The sequence below is a fragment of the Pelophylax lessonae genome, assembly GCF_965119305.1.
Source record: "Pelophylax lessonae genome assembly, chromosome: 9".
NCBI classification, from domain to species: Eukaryota; Metazoa; Chordata; class Amphibia; order Anura; family Ranidae; genus Pelophylax; species Pelophylax lessonae.
The window spans coordinates 62,647,235-62,673,178 of NC_138776.1; the positions used below are offsets into that span (position 1 = coordinate 62,647,235).

Sequence of the window (25,944 nt, forward strand, 5' to 3'; positions counted from 1 at the left end):
TCTGCTGATGCTTCCTTTGGCCGCAAGGTTTTCCAGGCTGCTGTTTAGAGGACCTGGTCCTCTTTGAGGGTGTATTGTTTTTTTCTGGTGAGCTCCATTTGAGCTCCTATTTACTTGGTTGGCTGTAGTTAGCCTTGGGAATTTCTTTTTCACTGTTCCCACCCCTCATGTTTAACACTGCTCCTAACACTTCCAATGGTTTAGAAGATCAGGAGCTGTGTCCGTCAATGAACGAAAGAGAAAATGGGATTTGTGACTTACTGTAAAATCCATTTCTCTGATGGTCATTAACGGACACAGCGCCCACCCCTCTGTGGAGTTGTAATTTTTCTGATGCTGCTTGTATCAAAACTGAGTACCTATAGCAGAGAGGAGGGAGTATACCCCCTGGGACTGCCCATAGGTGTAGCCAGACTTTTTTTCTGCCGTGTCCTACTCCTATAGGGGGCAGTATAACCCAATGGTTAAGAAGATCAGGAGTTGTGTCTGTCAATGAACATCAGAGAAATGGATTTTACGGTAAGTCAAAAATCCCAATTTTCCTTCAGCACTAACTTGCTTGCCGAACACCACTGGCACACTTGACAAAGATGATCCTAACACAGCACTCAGTCAGATCTTAGAGCAACAGTCTGTTATAGGCAGGAACCCGAGGCCCCTTTAAATGTGTAGCAAAAAGTCAGTGTCCAGCTTCTATTCCTGTGGCTACTAATCCAAGCACCACCACTTCAGGCACTCCCAGCCCACCTGGCTGCAGCTGCCCCTCTTACTAGCCCTCTTGGCTACTTCTCCACAGTCCTCCCAGACTGCTTACTCACCAGCCCACCCGGCTGACTTCTCTGGAGAAATCCTGGATGTGCTGACCTGCTCCTGCTGTCCTCTCCTTGCTCTCATGCCTCCAGGAAGGAGTTCCTCTGTGTGTTGTAGAGGGTCCCTGAAGCACCCGAGCCCCAGGGCTGAGGTTACCCCCCCATGGCTAGTGGGCACCTTCAAGGGCCACCAACAGCCTCCTCAGCACTCCTTCTCCCATCTTCCAACCGACTGCCCCTGCTGGCATGACCCATGAGTACTTATGAGGTCCTCTGCCCCCTACCAGCAATTTTGCTGGGAATTGGCTGGCTCTAATCTTCCTACACTAACAACTATGTACACAAGCACTCAGCTAGAGGGTGCTATACAAGTTACTGCGTGAGAAGCTACAGCAGAGGCTACTCTGTGTCAGACATTTGTGAACACAGCTAAGAACTGCTTTGTCTTTCTGGAGAGAAAATGAGATAAAGGCATGCTCAGGAATTACTGGGATCTTTGTGAGAGGTATTAAATAACTGAAAGTTTTACACTTACAAAATACTTTTATCATGCATGCACTGAAAATAAAAAAATCCATCCAACGCTGGGTCCACTTTAATATAGCTTCCTCTGTCACAAGCTGCAGGTCGCTTAGCTAGGTATGCTGGGGTATTCTGCAGATACAATATAACGGAGAGTTTATTGCTGCACTTCACCTTTCTACATCAATATAATGAGACAGAACACTGTGCTCCAGATAAAACAGACAGCCAGGTTTCCCCTGCAGCATAACTGTGTTTAGCTCACTTTAATGGCCAGCCATGTGTCTTCAGAGATTATTTCCCATAAGGTGTTTAGTAAACAAGTGACAGGGAGCCTGACCATGGGAACGTAACTCCGCTCCGCTGATGTTCGCTCGCCTTCATGTAAACCTGTTCTTTTTTCCAGCAGCATCCAGAAAACTACAGTACTTGTTTGTCTCAGTACGATGAACTCTTCATGCTTTCTGGCAGCAAATCGGCTGCTGAATTTATACTGTGAACAGGAAGGAAAAGTTATATATGTTCAGTTTAAAATGCAGAATAAGAACAATGACAGAACTGACCATCAGGCATAGAATGGCAGCCACAAATGTTATTTTTGTGTGCTTACCTATCAATACTTTATATCATTACTTGGATGTAGTGTTACTTTTGTCTTCTGGAGATATTCTCAAACGAAAACCCAAGACGAAAACCCTGTTGTAAAGTAAAAGTCTGTAAAGCCACGGTCGAGTTGGCTAAAACAATGGTCTTCAAACTGTGGCCTGTGGGCCAGATGTGACCCTTTGTTTGCCATTATCCGACCCTTGCGGCACTATTCCTTCCACTGATATGAGGAACTATTCCTCCTACTGACACCAATGATGGGGCACTATTGTTCACACTAGTACCAAAGTACCAATGATGAGGCACACTTCTTTCCGCTGACACCAAAGATGGGGCACTGTCCCTCCCGCTGATAATAGCAATGGGACACTATTCTTCCCACTGATACCAAAGATGGGGCACTATTCCTTCTACTGATACCAATGATGGGGCTCTATTACTCCCACTGATACCAATGATGGAGCACTATTCCTCCCAAAGATACCAATGATGGGGCAGTATTCCTCCCACTGATACCAATGATGGGGCTCTATTTCTCCCAAAGATACCAATGATGGGGCACTATTCTTCTCACTGATACCAATGACGGGGCTCTATTCCTCCCACTGATACCAATGATGGGGCTCTATTCCTCCCACTGATACCAATGATGGGGCTCTATTCCTCCCACTGATACCAATGATGGGTCACTATTCCTCCCAATGATACCAATGATGGGTCACTATTCCTCCCACTGATACCAATGATGGGGCACTATTCCTTTTCCTGTTGACCACAGATACTATGTGATTTTCTAACTCCCACAAGTAGTGCAGGAACTACTTTTTCAAAGTGTTGCGCCACTTTAAACAGCGATTTGACAAGTCTCTCCAATGAGGGCTAATACATCATTAAACATAATTACATAGTTAGTTACATAGTTAGTCAGGTTGAAAAAAGACACAAGTCCACCCGGTTCAACCATAAAAAAAAACAGTGTTGAAAACCCTACCATACAATCCCATATACACAATCCTATACCCGCTGTTGATCCAGAGGAAGGCAAAAATAAACCCCAGCAAAGCATGATCCAATTTGCTACAGCAGGGGAAAAAAATCCTTCCTGATCCCCCGAGAGGCAATCGGATATTCCCTGGATCAACTTTACCTAAAAAAAAAATATTAGTACCCATTTATATTATGTACACCTAGGAAAGAATCCAGGCCTTTTTTAAAGCAATCTAGTGAGCTAGCCATAACCACCTCTGGAGGGAGTCCATTCTAAATTTTCACAGCTCTTATGGTGAAGAACCCTTTCCGTATTTGGAGACGAAATCTGTTTTCCTCTAGACGTAAAGAGTGCCCCCTTGTCCTCTGTGTTGACCTTAAAGTGAACAACTCAAACACAAGTTCACTATATGGACCCCTTATGTATTTTTACATGTTGATCATATCCCCCCTTAATCTCCTCTTCTCAAGAGAGAATAAATTCAGTTCCTCTAATCTTTTCTCATAGCTGAGGTCCCAGGGCTTTTTTTCAGCGGGAACGCGGGGGAACGCAGTTCTGGCACCTCTAGTACTGTATGTAATGACAATGGGTGCTGGGGTGTGCTGGAGGAGCCATCGGTGCTCACTGCTGGGGGATCTATTGTTGCTGGAGGGGATATTTTTTGCATGTTGATCTATTTTTGCTCAGGACGTCTGTTGTTTCTGTTTGCTGAGGGGGGGGGGGTGCTTATGTTGCTTGTCTTTTGCTATTGAGGGAGGGTTCTATTGATGCTTGCTGCTGGGAGATCTGTTGCATGGTGCTCAAGGTCTATTGCTCGGCTGGGGTGGTATTTTTTTGCAGGGGTTTATTGTTGCTGAGGGACATCTATTGTTGCTGGGGGGGGGGGTCTATTCTTGCCATACAAATTACTTAGCACCACAAAATGGTACTTGGCTCTGTATTCTCTAGAAGGGGCGGTACTGAGAGGTGCGTGGGGAGTGGAATCAAGAAACAGTGCTTGGAGGTGGGTAGGGGGCTGAGACAATAATTGACTCAGAAAGGGGGAGTTCCGGCATCTATTCTCTGAGAAAAAAAGCCCTGTGAGGTCCTCTATGCCTCTTATCAGTTTGGTTACCCTTCTCTGCACTTTCTCCAGTTCCCCAAAATCCTTTTTAAGAACTGGTGCCCAAAACTGAACTGCATATTCCAGATGAGGTCTTACTAATGATTTGTATAGGGGCAAAATTACACCTCTCTCTCTGGAGTCCATGCCTCTGTTAATACAAGAAAGGACTTTGCTTGCTTTGGAAACAGCAGCTTGGCATTGCATGCTATTATTAAGCTTATGATCTACCAGAACACCCAGATCCTTCTCCTCTATGGATTCCCCCAGTTCTACTCCACCTAGTATGTATAATGCATGCATATTCTTAGAACCCAAGTGCATAACTTTACATTTATCAACATTAAACCTCATTTGCCACATAGTTGCCCAATGAAACAGTGTATTGAGGTCAGATTGTAAATTGGAGACATCCTGTAAAGAAGTTCTTCCACTGCAAAGCTTGGTGTCATCTGCAAAGACTGAAATTGTACTTTTAATCCCAGACTCTATATCATTTATAAAGATATTAAAAAGTAAGGGTCCCAACATTGAACATATTTTTATTGTGTGAACAGTAAAGGCAACTGAATTTGACTTGGTATCAGGCTCTTTTACTGCCTTTACAGCAGGGTTTAGACTGGAAAAGGGAAAAGCAGCATAAGGAGAGAGTTGGATTACAGTGCTCATGTGCAAACGAGGAGCATGCACATAGGAGAGGGGAACAGAGGGATGAACTTATCTGTCTGACGCTTCCCTTTAACTGTTCAATCACTGACTGGAGAGGTACAAGACCTTCAATTATTACTTAAACTGTAGCAGAGAAAAAGTGATTTTTACTTGCTTTTAGACGTGACTGAATTGCTCCTGCTTTGTATGAAATCTATCCACTATAAATAGTGATAAATACTATAATTTTTTACTGGAGATATGTGTATTATGGAGTAAGTCATGTGAGCCACTGTCAGTTTCCACATCACAGGGGGTGACAAACACCTGTAACCTCGTAGTTTTTATGTCTTTGCAGTGTGATGTTGGCGTGCTTCTCTGGACATCTGGATGTTGTGCAGTATCTAAGAACACAAGGTGCATCATGGGAGACCCGGGATAAGAGTGGCTGTACTGCCATGCATTGGGCAGTTGATGGAGGTCATGTGAAGGTCATTCAGTGGATGATTAATGATGGTTGTGAGGTACGATACCTGCCACTCTCTGCAGTACTGGTTCAGAGTAGATGGAGTCACATAAGACTGGAGCAGTTCTTAATGAGTTGGGCATATAAATCTGCCATTTTAGTTATGGGCAGACACCAGTGAGTTTAATTGTTTCACTGGCTTCCTATATTTCTCAGATACTCCAGTGGTAGTTTCTCCCTGGGGGAGTCCTCAGATCTGTTCCCTTCCACATAGAATTTCACTTCTTCTCCTTCAATTTTTATAAAAGATAAAACTATCTTAGGGTGGGACACCCTTACATGGCTACAGTAAAAGGCCACAGGTAGGAATTTATGATGTATAGGTTTTGGGTGGTCTGTCCTATTCACGTATGGAAGAGTGACAAATACTATATTTTATATAAATAAGTTAATTTGTTTTAGAAAGCATTCATTGTCATGTGCCTATAGCTATAGTATTTACAGTGCTTTGCGAAAGTATCCGGCCCCCTTGAACTTTTTGACCTTTTGCCACATTTCAGGCTTCAAACATAAAGATATAAAACTGTAATTTTTTTGTGAAGAATCAACAACAAGTGGGACACAATCATGAAGTGGAACAAAATTTATTGGATATTTCAAACTTTTTTAACAAATAAAAAACTGAAAAATTGGGCGTGCAAAATTATTCAGCCCCCTTAAGTTAATACTCTGTAGCGCCACCTTTTGCTGCGATTACAGCTGTAAGTCGCTTGGGGTATGTCTCTATCAGTTTTGCAAATCGAGAGACTGAAAGTTTTGCCCATTCCTCCTTGCAAAACATCTCGAGCTCAGTGAGGTTGGATGGAGAGCGTTTGTGAACAGAAGTTTTCAGTTCTTTCCACAGATTCTCGATTGGATTCAGGTCTGGACTTTGACTTGGCCATTCTAACACCTGGATATGTTTATTTGTGAACCATTCCATTGTAGATTTTGCTTTATGTTTTGGATCATTGATTTGTTGGAAGACAAATCTCCGTCCCAGTCTCAGGTCTTTTGCAGACTCCATCAGGTTTTCTTCCAGAGTGGTCCTGTATTTGGCTCCATCCATCTTTCCATCAATTTTAACCATCTTTCCTGTCCCTGCTGAAGTAAAGCAGGCCCAAACCATGATGCTGCCACCACCATGTTTGACAGTGGGGATGGTGTGTTCAGGGTGATGAGCTGTGTTGCTTTTATGCCAAACCTAATGTTTTGCATTGTTGCCAAAAAGTTCGATTTTGGTTTCATTTCATCTGACCAGAGCACCTTCTTCCACATGTTTGGTGTGTCTCCTAGGTGGCTTGTGGCAAACTTTAAACGACACTTTTTATAGATATCTTTAAGAAATGGCTTCTTCTTGCCACTCTTCCATAAAAGCCAGATTTGTGCAGTATACGACTGATTGTTGTCCTATGGACAGAGTCTCCCACCTCAGCTGTAGATCTCTGCAGTTCAGAGTGATCATGGGCCTCTTGGCTGCATCTCTGATCAGTCTTCTCCTTGTATGAGCTGAAAGTTTAGAGGGACGGCCAGGTCTTTGTAGATTTGCTGTGGTCTGATACTCCTTCCATTTCAATATTATCACTTGCACAGTGCTCCTTGGGATGTTTAAAGCTTGGGAAATCTTTTTGTATCCAAATCCGGCTTTAAACTTCTCCACAACAGTATCTTGGACCTGCCTGGTGTGTTCCTTGTTCTTCATGATGCTCTCTGCACTTGAAACTGACCTCTGAGACTATCACAGTGCAGTTGCATTTATACGGAGACTTGATTACACACAGGTGGATTCTATTTATCATCATTAGTCATTTAGTTCAACATTGGATCATTCAGAGATCCTCACTGAACTTCTGGAGAGAGTTTGCTGCACTGAAAGTAAAGGGGCTGAATAATTTTGCACGCCCAATTTTTCAGTTTTTTATTTGTTAACAAAGTTTGAAATATCCAATAAATTTCGTTCCACTTCATGACTGTGTCCCACATGTTGATTCTTAACAAAAAATTACAGTTTTATATCTTTATGTTTGAAACCTGAAATGTGGCAAAAGGTCGCAAAGTTCAAGGGGGCCAAATACTTTCGCAAGGCACTGTATCTACTTACAACATGAGTTATCTGCACATAGTAATTTTTCATTATTGTTATTATTGGAAAATTCCAGGCAAATCACTAAATTTAAAGCTGAATGTGCAGGATTTATTTCATGTTTACTGCGTTTCCTGCTGGGGGATTGATTTTGTTATCGTGTTCAACCAAATTTGTGATTTACACATTTTCCATATTCTACAGCCAGACGGGTGGTTCCCATTTAAGCAATTTGACTTACTGGTCCAGTAACCTCCTGTTTGCACAGTGTACCAACATACTGACCTCTGTCCGGGGAGTATACATTTACCTATAATGGCCATGTGGCCTTATTCAGTCTATGATATCATAAGCATCCCCACCCCTTTGTAACATCAACTGCAGAACAGGAAGTCCCCTGCCCACAGCCCATTGTACCAAGAATGACAGCTGGTTTCTAGGTTCTAACCTTAGCCTGAAATGAACATCTCTAGTTAGGATTAGGGATGAGCTTAGGCATGCCCTGAACTCCTCTCTAACCCAAACTTCTGCTTGTTTTGCACTCCAATGGGCTGCGGGCTGGGTTACTCCCCTCTCCCATAGTTCAATCAGTTGTGTGGCGGGTAATGATCCAGTCTGCAGCTCAAGCTTGCAGCCAAAATATTTTGGGGTTCAGGTTAGTGATGAGTTTGGAGGACACCTGAACTCCAATCTAATTCTGACAGGCAGAGGCTTCTTGAGCACAAGATCTGTAATATACATTTTTTGACAGTTAAAACAGTAAACTTGTACGCAGAGTTGTATAAAGTACTCAAAACCCATACTTGAGTAAAAGTACAAGTGCTCGATCAAAAAGTGACTTGAGTAGAAGTGGAAGTGCTCGATAAAAATGTGACTTGAGTAGAAGTACTAAAGTATTCAACATTTTTTGTACTTAAGTATTGCAAGTAGTTTTTTTTTAAATTTTGCTACTCAAGTACTGAAAGTAAAAGTACCAGTAGTTTTGAAAAAAAAATTGCTACTCAAGTACTGAAAGTAAAAGTACAAGTACTGTGTTATGTAGTTATTAAAGAAAGAAGTCAAAAGTTTGAACATCAAATTGTTTTTTATTATTTCAAATGCAGCTTTTATTTATGCATCCAGTAGCATTTATTTTCGTATGCGCTGATAATACACATGTTTTGAGCTTCATGAAACCTGCCATCTACTGTTCTGGCAGTGGTAATTTTTATAATAGTAACGAGTAACTATGCAGCACAAAAAAAAAATATCGGAGTAGAAGTATTGAAATCATCGAAAAAATGTAGTGAAGTAAAAGTGGAAGTAGGAGAAAAATATTCTACTCTAGGAAAGTACAGATACCACCTTTCGGTACTTAAGTACAGTAGTGAAGTAGTTCTACTAAGTTAGTATACATCTCTGCTTGTACGCATTTCAGCTGTTGTTAGATACGGGCCTGGAGTTCCACCTTACATTGCTAAAAGAAAAGTTCCTGTCTTGGTTCATGTTGGTAGAATTTTCCCTTTATTACAGAGCAAACCCACATGAAGAATCTTAACATCAAAACATTACGGAGTGCTCTTTCAAAGTAAATCTGTCACTAGAATAACAACTTCATAAAAGATCTCCCTGTGAAGTAAAGACTTTATAAATAATTGTCCCACTACCTGAACTACTGTTCTTCACTCCCTTAAAGAACTACAGTGAATGCAGAATGCGTTGTGTTGTACAGTAAAAAGTGAAAGGAATCCGTACAGCTACGCTCCGAAAAGCTCATCCGTCTTTATTGAAAATGTAAAAACGCTGTGGGGGCAGAGAGACAGATGACACATTTCGTGCTATATCAGCGCTTACTGATGACTTTGCAAGTCATCAGTAAGTGCTGATATAGTGTGAAACGCGTTGACTTTCTCTCTGCCCGCACCATGTTTTTCTGCTGTATTATGGTGCTTTTACTTTTTTATTTAAGGCGAATGAGCTTTTCCGGAGTGCAGCTGTCTGGATTTCTTTCACTTTCTAATGTGCATAGGTAGACGAGCTGAGATGGCAACTGGATATATGCAAGGTTTAGAGGGTTTAAGTGGCAGACCCACCTGGAGCAGTGGCATACTTTCTTTATGCATTGGGTTGTGTCAGATGTCCGTGTCCCCTCCTGAGCTCTGTGGCTCCTTCCGCTGACTTATTCATTATTATTGTGTATGGGTAAGGAGGTAGGGGGTGACAGGAGGAACCACAGAGTGTAATAGGGGACCAAGCATCTGACAACACTATATAAGGGTTGAATATTAAGATTCTTTAGGTACCTTTGCTCTGCAACAGAGCAAATTTTCTATTAATTGTTTCTGGGGCCGGTAAGATCCTTTTACAGGAGCTATCTGTTTCCAATTTAATTTTATATAGATTCATAATTCATAATGTAGATTCCCCTTAAACCATATCATTCATGGTATTAGCTTTCTGAGACTGCTAGAATTGTTTTTTATAATTATTATTATCATTATTATTACCTAATCTTAACGCTCACGTATTGTGCATATACTTTTTTTCTTAGGTGGATACCAGAGACAGGCATTTACAATGGACTCCGCTGATGAGAGTTTCTGCTGTAACTGGAAACACAGACATTGCACGCTGTTTAATCAGAGCTGGAGCTGAGGTCAATGCCAAGGACAGAGATGGCAAATCCCCCTTGATGGTAAATCATATAGTATTTATTGCTACAAACTAACCTGAGTAAAATTTCAGTATTTGTTTTATTCGAATTGTCCCAAGTTCTGAAGGACCTTTTTACTGAGCTTTTTTTTTTTTTTTAATTTACTTTTATATTGTGCTTCAAGTTTCTCAAGAAACCTTATAGTCTTCTTTTTACTTCTGATTTTGAACTCTTGATATCAGGTAGAGGAGTCATGGTACAGTGTCTCCACAGGAATCACACCTTATAATAAAAGCACTGAAGGCTACAAAGAACTGATTCAATCTTAAACTTCAAATATTCTAGTAATTCACCAGGTATTTGTAATTAACTTTCTTGAAAAACAGAGTTGGGGACATTGAATGCCAGCTTTGACTATTCCTTTTGTGGCTTCACAGAGGGAGAACAACGAGGCTTTCCTCAAAATGTAACCTTCTGTTAAATGCACTCTACAACTAAAATTCCCATCTCCTGTATTGTCTATGTTTAGGAATGTTCTTCTAAGACAGAGGTTCCCAAACTGCGGCTCGCGGGCCAGATGTGGCCCTTTGCTTGCCTTTATCTAGCCCTTGGGGCACTATACCTTTCACTGATACGAGGCACTATTCCTCTTACTGACACCAATGATGGGGCACTATTCCTCTAACTAAAACCAATTATGTATTTTTTTTTACTCCCGCTGACCATCAGACCTATGGAATGGTTTACTCCCACCGATGCCAGGGAGTTTTCTACTCCCACTGGCCGCAGTCCAGCCCCCCTAAAGTTTGAAGGGCAGTAAACTGGCCCTTAGTTTAGAGAGTTTGAAGACCTCAGCTCCAAGACCTGATCTCGGGCAACCTGATATTTGTTTATGACCGTAATGATCTGTGGTCAGGCCGGCTCACACTAGTGTATTGCAGTAACACATTAGGAAAGCATGTTTAAGGACACAATACCACAAACACAACATAGAACAAATTGCACTACATCATACCACACAAATTTCCAAATAGAACCTCTATGTACTAACACAGTGTACTGCAGCACAAGTGCATTGTAACGCACCACAATGAGCACAGATGCGAATAATACGCCATGTGGCATGCACTAGTTTGTGTGCATCACAGCGCATTCGCAATGAATACACTTCCTAATACAACAGGCTCAGTGAAGGTTCTCTGCTTTCTCTCACATACTGAATTTCTATCGTTTTAGTTAGTGTATCTAAACCTAAGAGGAAGAATAGAATATATTGCAGTTTACTAATCTACTTAGATGGGATGGCTGTTATTCTTTCCCTTCATGTTTCCTTTATTTATTTTTATCTGGTGTCCATCCAGTAACAAAGTGCCCTAAGTGACAACTCTCCCTCATTGTGCAGCTTTACAGTTGTCTTGTGACTGTAGACTCACTCTTGATATGGGCTACTACCCTTGTCTTATCTTTATAGAATAGAAGAAACTGTTGTGAAGTCCACAGAGAGAGCTGGAAACATTATAATTGAAAACAGCAGAGGCACCGGGTTTAACTTTATCCAATTTTTTTAAAGCCTAAGTTTAGTTAAACAAAAAAAATAACTGGATTTTTGACTTACCGTAAAATCCTGTACTCTTAAGTTCATTGATGGACGGAGTCTCTGATGCATATCAGTAGGGTTATACTGCCCCCTACAGGAGTAGGACACTAGACAGAAAAAAAGTTCTGGCTATGCCTATGGGCAGTCCCAGAGGGTACACCCTCTCTCTGCCTGCATAGGATGTCAGTTTTGTATCAAAGCGGTATCAGAGAAGTAATACAAACCCAACTCAAAATAGAGGGGCGGGTACTGCGTCCGTCAATGAACTTAAGAGAAAAGGATTTTACGGTAAGTCAAAAATCCAGTTTTCTCTATCGTTCATTCATGGACGCAGTCTCTGATGCATATCAGTAGGGACGTCCAAAAGCAGTGCCATAAAATGAGGGGTGGGAACAGCAGAAGAAAACAAGTCCCCAAGGCTAAATATAACCAACCAGGCAACATAGGACTCATCAGAAGAACAAAATGAGGCCCACCTGAAACAAACAGTAAATACCCTCAAGGAAGGCCAAAAAGCCCCCTAAACAGCAGCCTGCAAAACTTTGCGGCTGGAAGAGGCACCAGCAGATGCCAGCACATCCGCCTTATAAAATTTTGTAAAGGTGTGAACGGACGACCAGGTAGCTGCCTTGCAAACCTGAACCACAGATGGCTGATGGCGAAAAGCCCAGGAAGCACTAATCGCCCGAGTAGAATGCGGCTTAACAGGGAAACCCTTAATTGAATAAGCCTGCACAACTGTCTGTCTGATCCATCTGAAAATAGTCGCAGCAGACGCAGGCAGCCCTTTCTTTGGACCATCCGTGAGTACAAAGAGCGAATCTGACTTTCGAAAAGACTCAGTAGTCGCCAAGTACACCCTGATTGCCTGAACCACATCCAAAGTATGCAGTGAGAATTTATTAGGATGTTTTGGCTTAGGACACAAAGAAGGTAACACAATGTCCTCATTTGAGTGAAAAACTGGAAACCACCTTCGAAAGGAAGGATGGATCCGGACGAAGTACCACTTTATCCCTGTGAACCACCAGATAGGGAGAACGACAGCACAACGCCGCGACCAGATAGGGAGAACGACAGGACAAGTTCCGACACCCTGCACGCAGAAGTAATAGCCACCAAAAAGGCCACCTTCTGGGAAAAGGTAAGCAGGGGAATCTCCCGAATACTTTCAAAAGGAGGTTTATGAAGAACCAACAGCACCAAATTAAGGTCCTATGGTGGCAACAGAGGTCGCACCGGAGGTACCAAGTGTCGCAGCCCCTGGATGAAGTTACGCACCAGGGAATGGCTGGCCAATGGCCTTTAGAAAAAAATTGCCAAGGCCACCTTTTGATCAACTCCCCGTTGAAGGAAAGCCAATATCCGAGCCACCGAGTAAGAGCAAGAGGGAAGCCCCAAGAGACTCACACCATGCAATATACGACTTCCACGTACGATGATAAATTTTCCTAGAAGTCGCTTTCCTCGCTTTAAGCAGAGTGGGAATCACTGAAGCAGACAATCCCCTGTCCTTCAGCACCTGGCTTTCAACAGCCAAGCCATCAAAGCCAGCGACGTAAACCAGGATGGAAGATTGGCCCTTGAGACAGTAAATCCTCCCTAAGAGGAAGTCTTCAAGGAGCGTCTGTGACGAGCTTGACCAGGTCAGCGTACCAAGGTCGGTGAGGCCAGTCCAGAGCCACAAGAATGACCAGAATCCCTTCCACCTCGATCCTGCGAAGAAGTCTTGGCAGCAACTTGAGGAGGAAAGGTATACATCAGCTGATACTGACCCCACGGGGCCACCAGCGTGTCTGCCAGAGGAACCCGGGAGCGGGCCACAAACCTCTGTACTTTTCTGTTGACCCCAGATGCCAACAGATCTACATCTGGAGTGCTCCAATGAAAGCACAACTGCTGGAACACCTCCGGATGGAGGGACTATTCCCCTGCATCCAAGGCCTCTCGATTAAGGTAATTGGCCTGCCAATTTTCCACTCCTTAAATGTGAACAGTGGAGAGAGTTGGAACAAAAGCGTTCCGCCCAACGAAAAATGCCTGCCACTTCCAAGGCCTCAAGGACACTTTTGGTGCCCCCCTGGTGACTGACATAAACCACAGTCGTGGCATTGTCCGATTGAATGCGCACTGGGCAACCCTGCAGGCAAAGCCAGATCGCTCTCAGCTCCAGAATATTAATCAGCAACCTGGATTCCTCCAAGGACCAGACTCCTTGAGCAGATAACCTGCCGAGAACTTCCCCCCATCCGGACAGACTTGAATCCGTGGTGACAAATTTCAAATATATAGGGAGGAAGGATTTTCCTTGCTTGAGCATTGGGGACTGAAGCCACCAGATTGGGAACTCCTTGATCGCCCGGCTCGGCTGGATCTGAATGTCCAGGGAATTTGGATTCTTTTTCCATTTGAGGAGGATTTCCTTCTGGAGGATCTTCGTGTTTAATTGAGCGAAGGGGACCGCCTCGAAGGATGACACCATCAGTCCCAGAACTCTCGTACAGGTCTGAAGGGACAACCATTTGCTGGACAGCAACAGCTGAACCGCAGTCTGGAGTTTTTGGAGTTTTTCCGGAGGAAGAAACACCCTGGCTGAGGACGAGTCCAAAGTCAGGCCTAGGTAGTCCAGTCTCATGGAAGGAACCAAGGACGACTTCTGAAGGTTCAGAATCCACCCGAACTCCTCCAGAGTTCTCATGGTGATTTCCATATTTGTTTCCAGCACCGTAGGAGTCTCCGCACGGAGAAGCAGATTGTCCAGGAACGTTATCCCCCACTACCGCAACAGCACCAGGATCGGAGCAAACACCTTTGTGAAGCCCCGAGGAGCAGAGGTGGGGCCAAAGGGCAACGCCACAAACTGATAGTGATCCTCTCCCACGGCAAAACGGAGAAACCGCTGGTGTCCTGCACAGATTGGGATGTGAAGGTAGGCATCTTTGATGTCTATGGAGGCCAGAAAATCCCCCTGATGTAGGGAGGCCACCACTGTGCGAATTGATTCCATCTTGAATTTTTGAACTCGCACAAAGCAAATTAGTGCTTTCAGGTCCAGGATTGGACGCACCTTGCCTTCTTTCCTGGGAACCATGAACAGGTTTGAATAAAAGCCCTGAAAATGTTCCGCACACGGAACCGGAACTATTACCCTCTGTTGAACCAGGTCCTGAACTGCCCCAGAGAACGCCAGCAAGCGATCCGGGGACAGTCACACATTGGAAGGGAAAAACCGTACTGGAGGGATGGATCGAAACTCAATCTTGTAACCAGACAGTAAGACGTTCCCCCCACCCCAGATACGGGTGAGGGCGCACCTTCATGCTGAGGAGGACTTGTCCGCAGGTCTGGAGAACGCAGACTTTTGTTTGCCAGACCAGGGTCGCTTGGAACCACCCAAGGGAGACTTGAAGGGCTTTGCCTTATTGACTGACCCAGAGGGACGAAAAAACGTTTTGCGTGCTGAAAAGGAGGACCCTGTCTGCGACGAGGGTCTTTACCCTTGTTAGCCTTGTGGAAGAAAGGTGTTCTTCCACCCTGTGAGACCCTTAATGATGTTATCCAGGGTAGCTCCAAACAGGCAATCTCCTTAAAAAGGCAGATCAGTCAAGGCCTTCTTGAAGTCTGATCAGCAGAACAGCACTTCAGCCAAAGTATATGCCGGAGGACCACTGCCAAAAAATGACAGTCGGTCCAATATGGGAGCAGTGTCCAGCACGGCATCACAAACAAAATTGCAGCCCCTGCACCAGCTGGTCCAAAAGCTCCTCAAAGGCAGAGGGAACTTGTTTCCCCTCCAGGTCATGTCGTGGTAACTTAGCCCATTCAGTCAACGTTTGCCTGACAAGGGCAACCGTAAACACCAGTCTCAGTGCAGGCCCTGCCAGGGAGTACATATTGTGGGCCACAGCCTCCGCCTTCCTAATCCTTGGATCCTTAAAGGACAGGGAATCCTCCACTGGGATAACAGTAACCTTAATCCATCTTGAGACCGGAGGGTCCACCATACGTGGCACAGTCCACTTCTTTATCAGGGACTCCTTAAAAAGGGTAGCATCTAGCAATCCGCTTAGGCACCCTAGGTGAATGCTTTGGATGATCCCATTCTTTTTTTTTAGCATGTTGTCAAAATACACGTGACAACCTTTGCCGCTCTGGATGGCTTGTGAGTGCCAAACGTAACCTGCGCCCCAGTCGCAGCCGCAGCTGCGTCCTCCAATTTCAGGGTCTCACACAGATACAACCAATGCGTCCACCAGCACCATATCTTGCGCGGTAGTGGAGGTAGAAACGTCATCCTCACTGTCAGAGAAGACAGGGCACGAGTCCGACTCAGATGAAGCAGATGATGCAGGGGTAGGCGGAGGTCGTTTCTTAGCACCTCACCCTTTAAAGGCCAACCCCACCTGGAAAACAAACTATTCCAGGACCGCCAAAATAGCATCTGTAGACAGCTTGGGTCCGGAAGGCCCTGCAGCCTCCTTGAGGGGGTCAGATGGGGACACATGATCCGTAGGGTCCATGTTACACCAGGGGAACCGTCATCCAAAATAAAAAAAAAGTGACAGAAAAATGTATTTATTTTTTTTAAAAAGCGTCCTGCCGCGCTACAGCGCCCCCCGGAGGTCAGGCAAAGCGCACTGGAGACCCCCAGCAGAGAGAGACCAGATAGAGGGTATTTTGAGGGTCTGACCCTCCCAGAGAAGGGCCCACGTCCACCCCGAAATCCGCCAGCGGAAGAAGGGAAACATTTACTCCCCATACTGGAACAGGCGCGCGCCATCTCCTGACAAACCCTTCTCCGCCGAAGTGTGGGGGCTGCCAGCCAAATAGGAACGCTGTGACTCGGGCCTAGACCCGGTCGTGTGCAACCTGGCGAGACGTTTAACTCGCAGGGCCAGTCCCCGTCCAGTGGGACTATGTCGCGGCCGACCCAGCGCGGAGCTAAGGTCTGCGCGCGCTCATTGGCCGGCTGGGGTGACCACTGGATCTATACATTAAGCACGTCACCCAGATCCGGCATAGTTGCTTGTAGATCTCACAGGAAAAAATCTCAAGAAAAGCTAACTTAAAAAAAATTATCTAGAAAAAACTTTGCCAGGAACAGAGATCTCAGCAGAAAAATAGGTCCTTACTCCTGACTAGACAGATTAAAACTGACATCCTATGCAGGAAGAGAGAGGGTGTACTTTCTGGGACTGCACATAGGCGTAGCCAGAACTTTTTTCTGTCTAGTGTCCTACTCCTGCTAATATATATATATATATATATATATATATATATATATATATATATATATATATATATATAGATATATATATATATATAGATATATATATATATATATATATATTAGCACAAGGAACCATAATTTCTATCAATGTGAAGTGCCCCTTGTGCTGATGGCTTTTGCTTTAGTTGAAATCAAAAGTCCTCTGAACCCCTCCCTACCCCCTCAGATGTAATCTTCCTGTGCTATATGAAAAGCTATTTATGAATGGAGAACAGGCAAATGAATGAAAGGTCTGTCTTCTCCATTCATACAGCTCTTCATTTATAGAAGCTGTAGTAAAGCTTTTATAATTGGAGGAGGGGCTGGGGGGGGGGGAGGGTTATAGTCAGGTACTCTTGACAAGTGCCTCTTACAGGTCCCTCAGCTATATTACATCTGTAGCACCAAAAAAACACTGCAAAGGTGGGCTCAGAGGGCTTCGGATTTCAACCAATGCTACAGCCATCAGCACAAGGGACAATTCCCATTGATGAAATGCACTGTCGCTGATTAAAAAAAAAAAAAAAAAAAGTTTGAATACGCTTAGGCTTTAGGCAAATCATTTCTTGTGAATCTGTTTCGAAGTGCATTACCTAAGGCTGCCCATACATTATACAATTTTCTTGTTCAATTTTCCTTTAGATTTACCTTTTAGATTTACCAAAACCATAAAATATAAGGTTAAACCTAAACACTTTCAATTTGTATGCAATCAGGCAGGCCCTTGCACTACATAGTTGATGGTAAATCTAAAAGGAAATTGAAGAAGAAATGTGTAATGTGTGGGCAGCCTAAAGATCCTGCCAGTAATAGCCCTTCCTGTTGCAACCCGACAATGCTGCTGCTTTTAAGAGTGTTATCCCGAGCAGCCACCATAGTGGCCAAGGAGTATGGAGGGCTTAGAAGAAAAAAGGGGGGACTTTAAGGGTACCAAATGGATGTCAGTAATGATCAATCAACTATAAAAATATTCAAATTTTATTTAAATAGGAATAAAATCGACAAAAATAATATTTAAAGAAAAAAGACAAGACATAGAAAAATACTGGATAAAGATATTCAAAAAACCATAGATATATTATGTCATAGGTAACTCTAAATGACTAGACCGGATAAACCACCGGTTTTTATCCACAAAACAGCGCCCAACATGTTTCGCCGTTGCTTCCTCAGGGGTGTGTAGCTGCAGCGGAGATGGTCATAGAGTTACTCCTTGACTAAATATCATGTTGTTTGGTTCTATACAGATATCCAGAAACACTAAAAAGTGATAAAAGATGGGCCACGGGAGGTAATGGATAATTGGATACACACACTGGCAGTATGTATAATCCGGAGGTTATTTATTTAGTATATAGCTTTTTCAAGGTTTCTAGATGAATCATATAATGGATAGATATGGAATAAGGCTAGGAAGTAATCAATGTTTGTCCCAACAGGTGGAAACCTTACCTAAAAAATTGGGAGGTTTACATTTGCTGTGTGTGCTCATCCATGGTTTTCTCCCGTGGTCTCTGCTTTTATGCAACAGTGTTTTACCATTGTCAAACTGCAACAGGAAGTGTTACTGGCAGGATCTGTATGTAAGAAACTTTGTAACAAATACAAAGTGCTCAAGAAAACTGTATACAGAAGACATTATGCTGGACATACTAGAAAAAAGGGGTTTAAACATACACCTTAAAAATCAATATTTTCAGGAGAGAAAAGGTTTAGCTATGGGATGTAAAATTGTCTGGCTGTATTCATTCCTGTTCATGAGTGTGTGGGAAGGGATATGCAGAAAGTCAAAAATCTAGGGGGCTTTTTTTTTTTTACATTATTGGACAGACTCCATCTGTATACAGTGGGGAAAATAATTATCCCATCCTCTGCAGATTTTGTAAGTTTGCCCACTTACAAAGAAATGAAGGCTCCATCATTTTTATCATAGATGTATTTTAGGTTATTAAGACAGTATATCGACCAAGAATACATAAAAAACACATTAAAAAAATGAAATGTTATAAATTAAGCTGCAGTTCCATGAGTAAAAGAAGTATTTGATCCCCAAGCAAAACATGACTTGGTGGAGAAAACCTTGTTGGCAAGCACAGAGAGGCAAGATGTTTCCTATAGTTAGTGACCAAGTTTACACATATCTCAGGAGGGGTTTTGGTCCATTCTTATTTACAGATCTTCTCTAAATCTTTAAAGTTTTTTTGGCTGTCTCTTGGCACCTCGAAGTTTCAGCTCCCTTTGCACATCGAAGTTTCAGCACAGAGGTGGAAACATGATGCTTTGGGGCTGTTTTTCTGATAAAAGTTCAGACCAATTGTGCCGCATTGAGGGGCCGATCTTGCATGAAAACCTTCTTCCCTCAGCCAGAACACTGAAGATGGGTCTTCCAGCGTGTCAATGACCCAAAACATACTGCCAAGGCAACAAGGGATTGGCTCAAGAAAAAGCACATTAAGGTCATGGAGTGGCCTAGCCAGTCTCCAAACCTTAATCCTATTACAAGTTTAAAGAAGCAGCTGAAACCGAGTTTCCAAGAGGCAGCCAAGAAACCATAAGGATTTAGAGATGTAAAAAAAAAAAAAAGAGTGGACCGAAATCCCTCCTGAGATGTGTGCAACCCTGGCCACTAACTACAAGAAACGTCTTACCTCTGTGCTTGCCAACAAGTGTTTCTCCACCAAGTATGAAGTCATGTTTTGCTTAGGGATCAAATGCTTAATTTACTCACTGAACTGCAACTCAATTTATAACATTTGTATCAAGTGTATTTTCTGGATTTTTGGTTGATATTCTGTCTAGACCCTTAATTTCTTTGTAAGTGGGCAAATTTACAAAATCTGCAGGGGATCAATTAATTATTTCCCCCACTGTATAGGGAGGCATAAAGGACAGCTTAAAGAACTTTCAGGGTAAAAATGAGAAATTGAAGCTTGAGAATGTTGCACTTATAGTAAAACTGCAGTTATTTTTTTTAGATGTAAAGACTGTGATTATAAATAATGAGATTGTAGAGAGCATCTTTTTCAAACCCACTGATTGTGATGGGTATTTACAGGCAAATAGCTGTCATTATAAGAAATTGGTTAAAAATATCCCGAAGGGACAGTTCCTGAGATTAAAATAAAATTGTACTCCGTGAGAAAAGTTTATGCAGAGGAATTGGAGAAGAAATTTTCTGCAATGAAATAAAGTAAAAAAAAATTGTTAACTGAGCACTGGCAGAGGTTAAAGTGATGGGTAGGTTGTTTTTGAATAATGGAAGTCACAGTAGAGGTAGAAAAGAAGAAACACATGGAAGTCTGCTTTTTAGGTACGTATGAGGAAGGAGTGGAAATGGTAAAGTCCATTATTCGGAATTACTGGTCAATCTCGAAGTGACAATGATTTACATATTCTTAACAAACATGCTACCTATAGCAGTCATTCTCAACCATTGTTTCTTCAGAGGTTGATATGGGTACCTTGAGCTTTGGCTGATTGACCTCCCATTTAATGGCACCTGCATAGTTCTGGGGTGCACTTGGCAAAGCCAGAAGCATGACACCAATTATCTTTTTCGCTTACTGTAAGCGTGCATTCTGATCACCACTGTAAGAGTTGCATTCATCCTTCTGTTTACCAATATAAGGGGCATTTTCCCTTTGACCCTTGATAAATTGGTTTTAGTAAGGGTTCCTCAAGACCTGAAAATTGTTTTTCCTGTGGGGTAAAAGAGTTGAAAAAGGCGGATCTATAATGTTGCTAACAGTCTAATTGTTTACTTAGGTTTGCCTATGCATACTTCTGCTTAGAGCATGAAGTACATGGTACCATCCCTTTCATCTATGAGTTTCTTCCTCTTTTTGCATCCACTGAAGGATTTTATTCTTTATACTTTATGAATAAGTGTTACTTTACTGTATATACTGTTTAAGTGCAATGTATAAAAAAGTTTTGTAAAATTATACAATTACCTAGGATGAAGACATCCAACAGTCTACTACTGTATAAAGGAAAGTCACACTCCAATGACCTCACATCTTTCAAGATTTAAATGACAATCTACACCCAAATCCCTGCCCCTCTAACACGTTTCATGCATCTGGACTTAATCTACGATGTGAAATCATAGGAGTGCGGCCTTCCTTTATACAATGTTTCCACAGAGCAGGAATGGACTTCAAAAGCCTGCACCTGGCAAGCCCACGGAGGGATCACATCAGCAGTTTTGGAGCGATGAGATATGCAAGTGATATAAAAGCAGTCTTCTACGTTTCAACTTACCATTTTGATTTTATGATTTTTGTATGAATAGGGGGTTTTTGTATGGGATACAGTTAATTTTTTTCATAGCGCGCACAAAGGCATTGAACAAATATATTTTGGTATTGATCCATAGTAGCCCATAAAGCAGGGTTTTGGTTCTAGTGGATAACTGCTAAACAGGAATTACAGGTATGGATATTTTAAACATAGTTACATTGGTCCAGCTTGAACCAATCTAACTGTGCATATACCATACCTGACTGATGGAACCTGACCATGCAAGCTGGAAATCACTGAAAAAGACACCACTGCTCCAGTAATCTCCACTTGCTTTCAGGTCCTGTGCCAAATGGCTGCTCTGCTGCGTTCTGAACGCAGGGAGTCACTGATCAGCACAGGCACCAGTCAGAGAATGCTTTGCATTTTCTGAGTGACTTCAAAGCATTCTCTGATTGGACGAGGTGGAGAGGCCGGCAGTGACATCATGCTTTCCACCCCTTCCAGTCATAGAACATACCAATGTAACTATGAATAAAATATCCATACCTGTAATCTCTCTTTAAATATACCAGGGACTCTGGACTCCTTTACAGGAGGAACAGTACTTGGGTAGAATAGGTTAATTTATAGTGCATATTGAGAATATAGCAAGTAAGTAATTGGTTTGGTGTATGTAAGATTTTTTCTATTTAACACCTTCCTTCCAAGCTGCTCCTGCGCATCCCTGGTGGTGCGTAGCGTGGCGATCGGTGGTGTGGTGTGTCGTTAGACACTGCATTTCAGAACGCTTTAAAGAGCCTATGACGATAAGAGGCTTTCCAGACGGGGGATCTGCACTGATAATCAGTGCAGTCCCATCAGCAATCCCTGCCAGTGCCCACCAGTGTTGCCAATCAGTGCCTCCTCATCAGTGATGCCTGTCAGTGCCTCCTCATCAGTGCTGCATATCAGTGCCCATCAGTGCTGCATATTAGTGCCTCCTCATCAGCGCCCATCAGTGCAGCCTCATCAGCGCACATAAGTGAAGGAAAAAAATTACTGATTTACAAAATTTTCATTTTTTTCTCGAAAGTTTCAAATCAGGAGCACAATGGGCCTGCTTTGTAAGCTGATGGGGAGAAAGGGGGAGTAATTTGGTGGACTTATGAGAGCGAGGGGAAGAATAGGGTGAGCCTCACCAGTATGACAATATTCACAAGTAGCCCAAGTAGCAGGCATGGGTGATGGCAATGGCTTATAATGTGCACCAGTACGGCTTGTAAACAGTGATATCACATTCTTATGATGATATGCAGCCATCTAGCACTGGGGTGAGGGATCAAGGAAGTATGTGCTTTATTTTTTATTTATTTTTTTCCACCATAAAGCATTATGATATATGCGATTTATGTGTTTAAAAGGAATGTATGGTGGCTTTGTATTTCATACTGCATTTTTTTTTTTAATTAGGTAAACGTGAAATATTGTAAATGCATGTTTCATTTTTATTTCAAGCCAGCAGTTGGAGCTCCAGGCTCCTTTCCACACGTTTATCTGTCTATTGTTAGCTGCTCTGTTGAAGAAAAGAAAAAAAAAAAAAAAACCTTTGTTATTGTTACCTTTTAAAATATAAAATATGAATATGTAGAGTGGATAGAACCAGTCTCTTTACTAATATAGAGTAAACTTGCATGGTTACGCACATCACATTTTTTTTAGCAGTTTGTATGCATTAAACCTTGGGGCATTGCCTCCTTGGTCCAATGCTATGTATGTGTTGGTATTACTGGTAATGCACAAATAACAAAAAAAAAAATGGTACATCATTCCATATGAACTTTTTATATTCATTTTCCTTCTCTCTGACTGCAGGTTGCAGCATTAAATAACCATGAAGACTTGGTGCGTTTACTAATAGAGAGCGGAGCAGACTGCAGCATCACAAATGAGGTATTAGAGGCGGCTGGATGGAATGGTATTCTGGGCTCAGCTATCAGAGCAAGGATGTGATAAGCTTGTCTCTTTTCTCATGCAGTATGGAATAAGCATCCCAGAAATGGCTAAAGCTTTCGACAGACAGGTAAAGAGCTGATGATTTCACTCGTAAAACGTTTGCAGCGTTTGTAGAAGCCCCCGCTCCTTACCTCTTCCTGTCATTTCCCCGACAGAACATGGTGCTCATATTAGAGAAGAACAAGGAAGAGAGACGTCTGTCTGCTCGCTGAGCCCTCTGCTATAATAACACATTGTGCCCACGACGCTGGCTTCACACGTCTCATCTTCTTTTTTTCCCAAAATGGATTTTTTTTTGTATTTTACAATAGTTAAAACACCCCATACCATATGACTTATTCTGCCTATATCCAAGCATATTACGTTGCATGACCTACCTTGCCGTCCTGAATCCTTTTTATTATAATATATCAAAGGAAACTGGTAGGAATAGATATATGCACAATGCCTTGTGACAAAGTGTTTACCCCCTTTCCAGATTTAGCTGTTTTTGATGTGTTTGGAACAGACAGAAATATTTGATCAAATGTACTTGACAAAAATACAGAGAACTGGAGGGGGAGCACACTTTTACAGCATCGTCATTTATAGAATCACTGTACCTGAGCTAATAATAAATTCAATACTATGTGAGTAAGAGTCAACATACAGAAATGTTTTATATTAAAGGATAATCATACGTTTGTATTGTGTTACTCTATAGCCCCTTTCATCCTCTGTTGTAATATAGTTATACCTTAAAGTGATATTAAACCCTCAGTTTTTAAGGCACTTTTAGCAGCTGTTTTAATCACCTAATACGATGTTATATTTTGCAGCTTCTTTCTATTTTATTCCTTGCCTGTATTCCAGTTTTAGCTGGTACCATGACTACTGCCCCAGGTTTCCTGTTTCATGGTAGCTCCTTTCTCTTGCTGCATCTTATGGAGTCACCCTTGTAAGCAGGGACTAGAGTTGTGTCTCCCTACAATGTGTGCATCAATAGAAACACACAGCCTCATAGCCTAGGATGACAAGGCACTCCCCTGCTCCTGCATTCTTCCTCTCTGAGCTAAAAGACTGACTGGAGACTGCGCTGTTTACTTTTTAGGTGGAACTGCATACAAAAACAAACAGGCAGGCTCTTATTGCAGAAAGGACATGCAATGTCTATTCTTCAATAGAATAAACTTGCCTACCTGATCACATTCCTCCCTTAACCACTTCCATACCGCGTCATTGAAAAATGACAGCGGCAGGAAGGCTCTCTCGATCCAGGCCGACGTCATATGACGGCGGCCCGCTCTCCCTGCTACTGCGCTCCCCCGGGGGTGCGCAGCATGGTGATCAGGGATGAGGCTCGTCCCTCGGACTGAGCCCATCCCCGATCAAGGTAAACAGCCAATGAAATTGGCTGTTTACCACGTGATCGGCTGTGTCAATCACAGCCAATCACATGAGCGGCTCCAGTGTGAGCCGCTCGTTCTCTCCTTAATGCGCGGCGATCGGGGACGAAGCTCGTCCCTCGGACAGAGCCCATCCCCGATCTAGGTAAAGAGCCAATGAAATTGGTTCTTTACCACGTGACTGGCTGTCAATCACAGCCGGTCACAGAATGTCAACAGAGAACACGGTAACTAGCTGTCACCGTGTTCTCCTCTTCACACACTGATCCTGTGTGAGGAGGAGATTGCGGTAACAGCTAGTTACCGATTACAGTGCACCCCAAAATACACTGATTGCCCCCCCCAATAAAGAGGACCTGTCACTAGCCCATCAAAGTACCTGTCACTAGCCCATCAGAGTACCGAGTACCTGTCACCAGCCCATCAGGTACTCTGATGACAGGTTCCTCGGGTACTCTGATGGGCTGGTGACAGGTACTCAGGTATTCTGATGGGCTGGTGACAGGTACTTGGGTACTCTGATGACAGGTACTTGGGTACTCTGATGACAGGTACTCGGGTACTTTTAGTACCTGTCATCGGAGTACTCGAGTACCTGTCATCGGAGTACCCAAGTACCTGTCACAAGCCCATCAGGTACTCTGATGACAGGTACTCGGGTACTCTGATGGGCTGGTGACAGGTACTCGGGTACTCTGATGGGCTGGTGACAGGGACTCGGGTACTCTGATGGGCTGGAGACCGGTACTCTGGTACTCTGATGACAGGTATTCGGGTACTTTGAGTACCTGTCATCGGAGTACCAGAGTACCTGTCATCAGAGTACCCGAGTACCAGTCACCAGAGTACCCGAGTACCTGTCTCCGGCCCAGAGTGCCGAGTACCTATCTGCACCCCATCAGATTACCCGAGTACCAGTCTCTAGCCCATAAGAATACCCAAGTACCTCTCTGAAGCTCATCAGAGTACCCGAGTACCTTTCTGAATCTGATCAGTGTACCTGAGTACCTATCTGCAGTTCATCAGAGTACCTGAGTACCTATCTGCAGCCCATGCCTCCTAGATTATGTGTTGGGGTGTTTGCTTTCCAAAATGGGGTCATTTTGTGGGGGTTTGCATTGTCCTGGTGCTCCAGGGCTTTCAAAAGTGTGATTGGTTGTAATGAAATTATATGTGTTATTTATGCTCCTAGAACACCTGACGGTGCTCCTTGCATGTTGGGCCTCTGTATGTGGCTGTGACAAAGTCCCATATATGTGGTATCGCTATACTCAGGAGGAGTAGTAGAATGTATTTTGGGGTGTCATTTTTGCTATGTACATGCTATGTGTTAGAAATATCCTATAAATTGACAACTTTGTGTAAAAAAAAAAAAATGCGTTTTCATTTTCTTTCCACATTTTCCAAAAACTTGTGGAAAAAAATGACATGTTCAAAAGACTCATTATGCCTCATAGAATATACATTGGGGTGTTTGCTTTCCAAAATGGGGTCATTTTGTGGTTAATTCCATTGTCCTGGTGTTCCAGGGCCTTCAAAAGTGTGATAGGTCGTTAGGAAA

The 25,944-nt window shown here is 43.0% G+C and overlaps 1 protein-coding gene across 2 annotated transcripts in view; it reads left to right on the forward strand.

Moving 5' to 3' along the window:
* Positions 1-23,581, forward strand: part of FANK1 (fibronectin type III and ankyrin repeat domains 1) — a 255,721-nt gene extending 232,140 nt beyond the window's left edge. For both annotated transcript variants that reach the window (XM_082269378.1, XM_082269379.1), the window contains 5 exons: positions 5,034-5,199; positions 9,794-9,937; positions 22,858-22,935; positions 23,021-23,065; positions 23,154-23,581. In XM_082269378.1, the coding sequence (XP_082125504.1) occupies positions 5,034-5,199; positions 9,794-9,937; positions 22,858-22,935; positions 23,021-23,065; positions 23,154-23,210 (490 nt within the window). In that variant the 3' untranslated portion in view covers positions 23,211-23,581. The remainder of the gene's footprint in view (positions 1-5,033; positions 5,200-9,793; positions 9,938-22,857; positions 22,936-23,020; positions 23,066-23,153) is intronic.
* The last annotated feature ends 2,363 nt before the right edge of the window (positions 23,582-25,944 follow it).